The 11,588-nt window shown below is 34.8% G+C and overlaps 1 protein-coding gene across 1 annotated transcript; it reads right to left on the bottom strand.

Moving 5' to 3' along the window:
- Positions 1–259: 259 nt before the first annotated feature.
- LOC127933934 (extracellular calcium-sensing receptor-like) lies at positions 260–6,625 on the bottom strand. Its single transcript, XM_052531071.1, has 7 exons — positions 6,378–6,625; positions 5,946–6,234; positions 5,112–5,864; positions 4,784–5,011; positions 3,874–3,997; positions 2,874–3,766; positions 260–754 (listed from the first exon to the last, which is right to left on the bottom strand). Exons 1-7 carry the CDS (start codon positions 6,608–6,610, stop codon positions 593–595), a joined length of 2,682 nt encoding a protein of 893 aa, XP_052387031.1. The 5' UTR covers positions 6,611–6,625; the 3' UTR covers positions 260–592.
- Positions 6,626–11,588: the final 4,963 nt, after the last annotated feature.

The raw sequence follows: 11,588 nt of genomic DNA, 5'->3' as shown, positions 1-11,588 counted from the left end.
TCAAACACAACAAAAAGAGCAATAAAATAAGTGCAATAACAAGTCAGGTAAGGTTAACAGTACATGTAGCGTGGGCTTTTAAATAATATAATAAATAAAAACAAAACAGATAGAATAAAAAAAAAAGAATAGAGCAAACTAGTGTTAGAGGTCTTTACTATATACAGTATTGTTCAAAATAATAGCAGTACAATGTGACTAACCAGAATAATCAAGGTTTTTAGTTTATTTTTTATTGCTACGTGGCAAACAAGTTACCAGTAGGTTCAGTAGATTGTCAGAAAACAAACAAGACCCAGCATTCATGATATGCACGCTCTTAAGGCTGTGCAATTGGGCAATTAGTTGAAAGGGGTGTGTTCAAAAAAATAGCAGTGTCTACCTTTGACTGTACAAACTCAAAACTATTTTGTACAAACATTTTTTTTTTCTGGGATTTAGCAATCCTGTGAATCACTAAACTAATATTTAGTTGTATGACCACAGTTTTTTAAAACTGCTTGACATCTGTGTGGCATGGAGTCAACCAACTTGTGGCACCTCTCAGCTGTTATTCCACTCCATGATTCTTTAACAACATTCCACAATTCATTCACATTTCTTGGTTTTGCTTCAGAAACAGCATTTTTGATATCACCCCACAAGTTCTCAATTGGATTAAGGTCTGGAGATTGGGCTGGCCACTCCATAACATTAATTTTGTTGGTTTGGAACCAAGACTTTGCCCGTTTACTAGTGTGTTTTGGGTCATTGTCTTGTTGAAACAACCATTTCAAGAGCATGTCCTCTTCAGCATAGGGCAACATGACCTCTTCAAGTATTTTAACATATGCAAACTGATCCATGATCCCTGGTATGCGATAAATAGGCCCAACACCATAGTAGGAGAAACATGCCCATATCATGATGCTTGCACCTCCATGCTTCACTGTCTTCACTGTGTACTGTGGCTTGAATTCAGAGTTTGGGGGTCGTCTCACAAACTGCCTGTGGCCCTTGGACCCAAAAAGAACAATTTTACTCTCATCAGTCCACAAAATGTTCCTCCATTTCTCTTTAGGCCAGTTGATGTGTTCTTTGGCAAATTGTAACCTCTTCTGCACATGCCTTTTTTTTAACAGAGGGACTTTAGGGGGAATCTTGAAAATAGATTAGCTTCACACAGACGTCTTCTAACTGTCACAGTACTTACAGGTAACTCCAGACTGTCTTTGATCATCCTGGAGGTGATCATTGGCTGAGCCTTTGCCATTCTGGTTATTCTTCTATCCATTTTGATGGTTGTCTTCCGTTTTCTTCCACGTCTCTCTGGTTTTGCTCTCCATTTTAAGGCATTGGAGATCATTTTAGCTGAACAGCCTATCATTTTTTGCACCTCTTTATAGGTTTTCCCCTCTCTAATCAACTTTTTAATCAAAGTACGCTGTTCTTCTGAACAATGTCTTGAACGACCCATTTTCCTCAGCTTTCAAATGCATGTTCAACAAGTGTTGGCTTCATCCTTAAATAGGGGCCACCTGATTCACACCGGTTTCTTCACAAAATTGATGACCTCAGTGATTGAATGCCACACTGCTATTTTTTTGAACACACCCCTTTCAACTAATTCAACTAATTGCCCAATTGCACAGCCTTAAGAGCGTGCATATCATGAATGCTGGGTCTCATTTGTTTTCTGAGAATCTACTGAACCTACTGGTAACTTGTTTGCCACGTAGCAATAAAAAAATATACGAAAAACCTTGATTATTCTGGTTAGTCACATTGTACTGCTATTATTTTGAACAATACTGTATATATTAGTGGTGGACTGTTATCGGCGTTAACGTGCTGCGTTAACGCGAGACTCTTATCGGGCGATAAAAAAAATATCGCCGTTAATCTATTCTCAAAGTTGGGTTGAGAGCTGGGTCTATACTAAGCAAGCTATGATGACTTTCACCTTGATAGTAATAAAACCTACTGGCTGAGGCCAGCCTAAAATTATGCTCAGGACAGTTGACGGGCCACTGCGCATCATCATGAAAGCTTATCTTTTTCTCATGTTTTCAAGCCTTACCGCTTGTCGATTTGTCAAATATCAATGCCCTTGAATTTTATGCGAGCAGCTATTGGTAGCCAGTGTAGACTGATAAACAGAGGTGTGACGTGTATTATTTTTGGCTAATTAAAAATGTATCTTGCTGCCGTGTTCTGGATTAATTGTAAAGGTTTGATAGAATTGGCTGGAAGACCTGCCAAGAGAGCATTGCAATAGTCCAGCCTGGACAGAACAAGAGCTTGAACAAGGAGCTGTGCAGCATGTTTATAGAAGACATCTCCCCACAATGTTCTTTTTGTAATTCTGAATCTGAAACTCTACAACGTTTATTCTGAAAGTGTAATTGTTCTGTGATAAACTAATAAATAATTTATAGAGAAAACCCTTGTAATCATGTATAGATTCTGTTTAGCCACAGTTTTGGATAACAAATCTTTTGGAGATGCAGTAACGTCTCAGGGTGATTGTACCACAATCTAGTGGGCCATCCCCTGGTCTGAGGAAACTCCTGGATTTTTTCAGTTTTATTTTATTTATTTATTTTTAATTCACTTTTTTTATTTATATATATATTATATTTCCATCGTGTCGCTTATATACTTGGGGAAAGAAGCACATATGGATGTTATGGGGTAAGGGGGAGATATGTCACAAATGTAGTAATGTCACCTACATTTTGTTTGTTGTTGAAATTATTTACACAGCTATAAATGTATAATGGTTGATTTATTTTTAAGCAAGTCATTTGAAAATGTTTTAAGTTTTAAAATGTTTAAAAAAAAAAAATCCAATGTTAATATAACAATTTCTCTCAGTAGGAATTGGGTGGAACCTTTCCCATCATATGTTTTTTTGTATTTTGTTCAGGTTTAAACAGCATAATATAACATTTTGGTGAAAATATGCAAAATAGTAAACCGAAGCTTGAAGATAAAATGGCAAATATCTCCACAGCTACAGTAAATTTTCCAGGAGAACTGACATAAGCTGGGATAAATGTGATCCATACAGCACAGAATATGAACATACTGAATGTAATGAATTTAGCTTCATTGAAATTATCAGGCAGAGTGCGAGCCAGAAAAGCTAAAATAAAGCACAAGATAGCCAGTAGGCCAATATAACCCAGCACAGCAGAGAAACCTGTAGTAGAACCCAGACTGCATTCAAGAATTATCTTTTCATGATAATATTTCATATTTTTGTAGGGAAAAGGAGGAGATATTGTTAGCCAAAGCACACAGATAAGAACCTGTATAAGTGTTAAAGAAAGAACACTAAGTCGTTGTTGTGCAGGCCCAAACCATTTCATGACATTACCTCCTGGAAGTGTCGACTTGAAGGCCATTAACACCACTATTGTTTTACCCAAAACACAGGAGATACAGAGGACAAAAGTGATTCCAAAAGCAGTGTGACGTAACATACAGGACCACTCAGTGGGCTGACCGATGAAAGTAAGTGAACAGAGGAAACACAGAGACAATGAAAATAGCAGCAGGAAGCTCAGCTCTGAATTGTTGGCTTTTACTATGGGGGTGTCCTTCTTACTGTAAAACAGGATGACCATCAGAACAGTTAATCCTGCTCCAAAAAGTGAGAATAAAAGTAGCACTATACCCATAACTTCTGTGAATGAGAGAAACTCTACATCCTTTAACACACATTTATTTTTCTCAGCATTAGACCGGTATTCATCTGGACACTGCTTGCAGTCATTCGAATCTGCAAAGGAGAAATTTATCATTACAGAAAATAAAAAGATAATGGTTTTATTTATGAAGTCTATGGTTGCAGAAATTGTAGAAGCTGTGAGATGGACTGAAGATTACCTGTCTCATTACTGATTTCTCCTTCTGCACATGGAATACAGTCATAACAGCAGACAGGTCTTCCTTTTTGTGTAGCTTTCCTTGTACCCGGAGGACAGCTCTCACTGCACACAGACCTTGGCTTCTACATGTAAAAATACAGTATATGTTTTTAATAGCATACAGTGCTATTTAACTGACTCTTAAGAACAAAAATACAATCATCAGTTTTATTGATCAAAGAGTATTTTATAATTTATGCAATAAACCATGAGAGTGATTTGTGTGTGTGTGTGTGTGTGTGTGTGTGTATATGTGTGTATATATATATATATATATATATATATATATATATACATATATATAATCCAATGGGCATGTTTCACATTTATAGAGGACATTTTCCCCCAACCTCATTAATACTTCATCTTTAATTTCAAATTCTTAGACTTGATCTATACATTGATTATAACAATGTGTTTATTGTTATCTCTACGTTATCAAATTCAATCATTTACACTAAAAAATTAAAAAAAGAAAATGCAATTGCGCTGAATAATGTTACGAGATTATTATTATTATTATTTTTTTTTTTTTGTAATATACAAACAAGAAATGATGGTGGAAATTATACTTTTAAACTAAATTAAAACGCCAGTTGGACACAGTAGTGAGCGTTTAATGAGTTTGGACAACATTTTCTGTCCTGAATTTAAACAGATACTTGGCCAAATTGTATGTATTTATTTTTCTTATTTAGTTTTTATTGGTCGATGTAAGTATACATTTTGCTCCACAAGTAATAATAATAATAATAATAATAATAATATATATATATATATATATATATATATATATATATATATATATATATATATATATATATATATATATATATAAACTTTAGAATAAACAAGTAAGTGCCAATTACCTCCAGCTGTCCTCCAACCCAGATTATGTTTTCAGCATTAAGCAAAAACCGCTGATCAGGGGGCAGTGAGGCATCATAGTATCCCACTGGTTTAAACTGGACTGATCCATCAGAGTCCTGCTGCCAGTTTATGACTTCGTATTGGGCTATTACGCCACCAGAGCTGTCAAACCACACACTATTTCCCATCTTTACAGTGAAATGTACTTTTTTTAGAGCCTCAGCTACCTATTGAGAAAAAAGCAATTTAACACACTTAAACAGAAAAAGGATTATTCTCCTGCTTATGTTCCATCTGTCTAATGCTGTCTTTTTAAAATAATATTACCTGCTGTGGTTGTATTAACAGATCTTTTTCACAGCCATCTTTGCACTTGAGTAGACTGTGTAATGAATGAGCAACAGCATAAACTGAGTTGTAGACGTTACTTGCATATCTTTGTTCAGGCACATCATCACTGAAGCTTTTTAGCACAAGCAGGTCCTGATATATGTTGCAATTTATTGCATATTGAGAATAATTTTTTTGCTCAGTGTGTAAGCAAGGAAAAGCTGTTTCCCAGAAAACTTTTGTAACATAATCTTCAAAACCTTCAATATAAATTTGTCTCACTGCAAAACCCAGTGACCCTCCCAGAATATGAAAACTGTTTGGAGTGATCAAACGCTTTGCTGTTATCCATGCTTCCACACCAATCATCTGGAGGCCTGTAATGTTTTGAATACTTAGAAGTTCAAGTAGGTTGTACATCTCGTAACTAGTAAGAAATGCAACAATCACTTTTGATGTGCTTTTTTTAATTGTCTCTACCACTTTTTGGAGTTTGTCAGACTCTGTTCGGTAGAATTTTAAAGAGTACTCTACACAAATCCCCTCCTCCTTGGCTGTACTGAGAAATATGGCCATCCCATTGTTTCCATAGTCATTATCGGTATTCACAGTTCCAACCCAAGACCAGCCTAAGTGCTTGACTATGTATGCAAGTGCTCTGCTCTGGTGGTAATCACTAGCAATAGTTCTGAAGAAATAGGGGTAATTTTTCCTATTACTGAGGCATTCACATGTGGCTGAGTGACTTATCTGAAAAAGAAAAAAAAAAGCAGACAGTGATACCATTGTCATAAGATCATTATCAGAATTACTGTATAGGCAGACCCTTACCACTGGAATTTTAAAAGGTCCTGTAGTTCTGGACAGAATCACTGTGGCTGATGACTCTGTTTCTCCTATGATGGCATGTATAGGAGACTGCCCATTGCATGTGTCCTCTGCTGCAAATTCTTGTCCATTCATTAATGCCATAGTTGCACTCATAGAAGACAGTCTTGAACCACAGGTATCATAGATTCTGTAGCCAATAGAAATATTCGGAAGCAAACTTTCACTTCGGTTAATCTCCTCAATGGCAAAAATCATGGTCTGTGCCCTCCTGAAATCTCTTAGATTCACGCTGTAGAACCATTAAACAAGTAGGAAAAATGCATAATAATAATAATAGTAATAATAATAAAAATAATATCAAATACAATTATTATTTTGCTGCAGTGTGTGTGTGTGTATCTGTGTAAAAGTCTAGTTTTAAATGTAACAAACCTGGAGCATGACAGAGGCTGAGGTTTCTTTGTAAACACAAATGAAGGTAATGTCTCTATGCTTCGGATTGGAAAAAGTGCTCCGATAGTTATAGCTCCATCCTTGAATAACAGTGGGTACTTCGGGTCTCCTATCATATTGCATAAATATGTTTCTGCTTTTGTATGAAATTGATGGAAAAGAAGGATTGTGTAAAGAAATACAGGCATCCCAAAGATTGAGTTCAACTTCATATGTCAGCTGCATTTGACTTCATAAAACATTTTCATTTTTATAGGCGTACTTAATATGGATGATTGTTTGTGAACGTAAACAGTGACTTCATAGGACAGTACAGGAGGCAGGTCAAGGAGGAGTTGAATAGAGTAAAGGTAATTTCAAAGCATCTGTGTCAAAGAATGGACAAGTGGATCAATGTTGTGCAATTAAATAGACATTAACACCATCGTATTATCTGCTTTTCATAAAGTGATGTAATGTGTGGCTAAGAATTGTGTACCATACTCAGAGTTTGTGCTTTGTATAAGTGAACACACACACACATACATATATATATATATATATATAATGCTAAATGAATGACAGTGAAGTGTTTAAAAAGTGTTTATCTTTAATCTTTTGAATAGATACATCGCAATATGTGAAGATTAGTTTAGTTTGTGTTCCTATAAAACGCAAGTTTCATCATGATTGCATTTGATTTACAGTGTTACTAGTCATCTACTATCAAGATCAGTCCATTCACTATGATTTTTATGAAAATTGATTCCTGTTTATTGAAAATAAACTTTTAATACATTCAATTCCAATGTATTTACTTATGTTCTTTTTGTAGCATTTTTTTTTTTCAGGTTCTGTACGTACATGAATGCAGCAAATAACTGGGCCTTGGCATCTTACCGATTATTCTCAGAAGCAGTCCAGAAATTTGGTATACTGTCAAGGCAAGTACAGTAAAGAAAAAAGCATTTAAATTTTCTTTAAACCAGGGTCAAGGGAGTCCAAGGACTGGAGGATGTACAGATTGCCAGGTTCATGTTTTCTTCAAGAGGCACAGACCAAAATAGTTTCATATCTGGTAAAAGTGTCCATAATCAAAGATGAATAGATATGAGGTACAGTGACCCTCTTTTAGTTACCCTTTCAGCACACTGCTGTTTATGTTTTAATCTAAATGGATTTTTAATTATGTATTTAACTGCTAAATCGTCAGGACATCAAAGAGCCATATCTAGACTGGGTCATAGCTGTGATTTATTTTTTTAATTTACATTTTTTATTACCCCATATTTGTAGAAAAAAACCTGACAACGCAAATCCATTTATTTGACAGGAAAATTAGCACCAGTTGAATTCAGCAGGTTTTTGAGTGTCCTCAACCCATCCAAACTCGTAGAGAATTAACATTCTTGAACAACTGCTCTGATGACAAAATGCATAAAGGCCTATAACACTAGCTTCTTCTACTCTTTTTTTCTATTCGAGCTGTTTTCTTTTTATTATAATATATATATATATATATATATATATATATATATATATATATATATATATATATTTAAACTTGCTATGTGCAATGCATCAACCTAACTGTGACTTGTTTTAGCACTTATGTATTATTGCTCTTTTGTTGATTTTAATTTCTTCCATTGTCCTTATCTGTAAGCCACTTTGGATAAGTGTCTGCTAAATGACTAAATGTCAACATCTAAATTTAGATCTTCAATATCTTAATTAGAGCCCGACCGATATGGATTTTTGGGGGCCGATGCCGATATTAACTCGAAAATAGCTGATTTATAAGCCGATATTTTGATTTTGAAAATAAACTGGATATTAGACCCATTTCCTATAAACTGCACTTACACAACATTCAATAGCAAAATATCTGCCTGTTCTATGTATGTGGGCTATATAAACCATTTTCCAGAAGGGATTTATGTAAAAAAAAAAAGCATTAGATTATGGTCTCAATGACTAAACAATTGCACATCAAAAGTATATATTTTTTAATGATCAAAAAACAGTCTGGTTTTAAACATTTAACACTTTTACTTTCTTCCAGTTGAAGCTGGTTTTAACAGTCTGTGTGTGTACTGTAAATAAATTATAATACTAAAGTTAAAGTATTTTCAGAAGTAGTCCCACACTTTGCTGCTACAGCATTCACCTTTTTCAGGTATCTGTAGGCAGAAAGAGAGACAGAGAAAGAATAAGCATGTGTATTAATAATATCACCATGTATCATTACTCATGTCATCATTAGAATTAGAATTATAATAAACAGGGATCTCCTACATAGGCAAAAATGAGAAATTTATAAAAAAATTTATTTGTCAAGCAATAGGTATTACCTACTTATATTTAACTATATTATTTCAACATTTTCCTGTTATGTCTGTAAAGCTGCTTTGAAACAATATGTAAAAAAAAAAAAAAAAGAAAAAAAGAAAAAAGCACGTGTTCAACTCACATTTATTTACATGTCCCCTCTGGTTTAATCATTTCTGACGCACCTACTGTAGTTACTGTAACTACACTATATTTGCTCTCACAGACACATTCACAACGGACCCGTATAGCTTCTCCTCTTCTCTTTGTGCAGTCTGAATCAAAACATCGTCATGCGCTGGCGAACGTAAAGTTAGCCTACTGTTACCGGAAGATTACGGAATCAATTCGAAGTTGAATGGTTAAAGTTAGTGTCATGAACACACCGCTGTCAATTTTGAGAAGAACCACCTTCAAACAACTTGGGTAAAGTTGGTTTTATATTCAGATATTCGGACTTCCGCGTTAAATAACTTTGTTAATATGCACTTGAAAAAGACACTTTCGGTCAAGCATCATTACCGACCATGATGAGTACATATCAGAACACATTTTTATGTCGAACTCGACGTTTTAAAGACGCTGATAAACACGCTTACCTCTATGGAGTGTCGTGACGTCATCGCCTATCTGAGGGACTATCTACAAATTACGTGTTTCTATTAAAAATAAATAAAAACACAACTGTTTTTATTTATTTGCCTGCAAATGAATAAGAACTGTGTTGATTTGTTGGTTTTAACAATGATATGATTTATTTCAATAGGTTTTGAAAGCATGGGTCAACTTCTCTGAAGCAAGTTGGAACATCTAGTCTGGACACTACAGAACATACTAAAGCCCGTGTCTTGCTGTTTTATTCACCTCTGTTTTTCTGATTTTAAGTATGATAAAGACTTAACAGTGTAACAGTGTTCTCCAGGTGTTGAATGAAAATGCAAAAAGGCTGAACTCTTTTATGTTTTTCTGTTTTATGACATCTTTGTTTAACATTAAATTCACAATTCATGTGCATTGATTGATGTTTACATTCCTGCAGAAATGTCACTTTGCATGGTACTGAATCCATCAGATTATTGACAAGTACTCAGAAATCATGACAGCAAACGCGATGTTGATTTTGGATGAACATTTCTAAAACTATGGCAAAACTTTCCTCAAGATGGTTTATAAGAATTTGTGCTTCACATATATATTAAATTTGTACCATTACTGTTTTTATGGGTTTCCACAATGACTTTTCCACAATCCACTTCAACGGCTTTTGAAAGAAGGAACCTAGTGCTAAGTTGCAAAATATTTATTTGACTCTCAATTACATACATTAAGTCTTTAATGTACAAGTATTTAATATAGATTTTCAAAAAGTACAGTACCATCACTGTATTCAGTTTCTCTATTTACACACCTTCAGTTCAATAACTTTTTAAAGGAGTCTCAAAACAAAACAAGCTGCTAAATAATTATCTGACCCTCTTCGTCATATCAGGAGTACTGAAAGTACAATTATTTGCTCTAAAAGATACATTTGCAGTGTCCCTGTATTATACTGTATGTTTTTCTTCATAGAGACACCCCCTTCAGTTCAATAACTTTTTTAAAGAGGCTCACACTGTTACAAAACAAGTAGCTAAAAATTTTTCTGACCCTCTATAACATATCAGAAGTCTTGAAATTAAAAGTTTTTTCTCTAAAAGATACATTTACAGCATCTCTGTATTATACAGGTCCATCACAATACATTAGAATTTCGTGGAAAAGTTCATTTGTTTCAGTAATTCAACTCAAATTGTGAAACTCGTGTATTAAATAAATTCAATGCAGACAGACTGAAGTAGTCTTTGGTTCTTTTAATTGTGATGATTTTGGCTCACATTTAACAAAAACCCACCAATTCACTATCTTGACAAATTAGAATACTTTATAAGTACACATTTTTAGTGAATTGTTTGCCTTCTGGAAAGTATGTTCATTTACTGTACATGTACTTAAATACTTGGTAGGGGCTCCTTTTGCTTTAATTACTGCCTCAATTGGCGGGGCATGGAGGTGATCAGTTTTTGGCACTGCTGGGGTGGTATGGAAGCCCAGGTTTCTTTGACAGTGGCCTTCAGCTCATGTGCAATTTTTGGTCTCTTGTTTCTCATCTTCCTCTTGACAATAGCCCATAGATTCTCTATATGGTTCAGGTCTGGTGAGTTTGCTGGCCAGTCAAGCACACCAACACCATTGTCATTTAACCAACTTTTGGTGCTTTTGGCAGTGCAGGCAGGGGCCAAAAATGATTGTGTATCCTAGTGAACCAAACTGAGAGACCATTTTGAAGGCTCAGGAAACCTTTCCAGGTGTTTTGAGTTGATTAACTGATTAGCATGTCACCATATTCTAATTTGTTGAGATGAAACAAGACCAAACAATGCAGATGAGGTGAAGGCCACTGCCAAAGAAACCTGGGCTTCCATATCACCTCAGCAGTGCCACAAACTATTCACCTCCATGCCACACCGAACTGAGGCAGAAATTAAAGCAGAAGGAACCGCTCCCAAATATTGAGTACATGTACAGTAAATGAACATACTTGTTGTACTAATTTATTATTATTATTATTGGTCCTATTAAGAATTCTAATTTGTAAAGCTAGTGAATTGGTGTGTATTTGTAAAATGTGAGCCCAAATAATCACAATTAAAAGATCCAAAGACTTAAACTACTTTTATTTTATTTATAAATGTAATTAATACACAAGTTTCACAATTTGAGTTGAATTACTGAAATAAATGGCATTTCCACGACATTCTAATTATTGAGATGCACCTGCATGTTGTGCCTTTAGAGAGACACCTTCCAGTTCAATAACTTTCTACAAGAGGCTTAGACGGT

Source organism: Carassius gibelio, chromosome A18 (genome assembly GCF_023724105.1).
Source record: "Carassius gibelio isolate Cgi1373 ecotype wild population from Czech Republic chromosome A18, carGib1.2-hapl.c, whole genome shotgun sequence".
NCBI classification, from domain to species: domain Eukaryota; kingdom Metazoa; phylum Chordata; class Actinopteri; order Cypriniformes; family Cyprinidae; genus Carassius; species Carassius gibelio.
The sequence above is the reverse complement of the archived record's forward strand: the minus strand, read 5'-3'. Positions and strand labels throughout refer to the sequence as shown.

Coding starts and splice junctions, on each gene's coding strand:
- LOC127933934 (XM_052531071.1), bottom strand. CDS start 6,610: ATGAAGTTGAACTCAATCTTTGGGATGCCTGTATTTCTTTACACAATC. Junction 5,865..5,945: donor GACCTTTTAAAATTCCAGTG/GTAAGGGTCTGC, acceptor TTTCTTTTTCAG/ATAAGTCACTCAGCCACATG. Junction 5,012..5,111: donor TGTTAATACAACCACAGCAG/GTAATATTATTT, acceptor TTTTCTCAATAG/GTAGCTGAGGCTCTAAAAAA.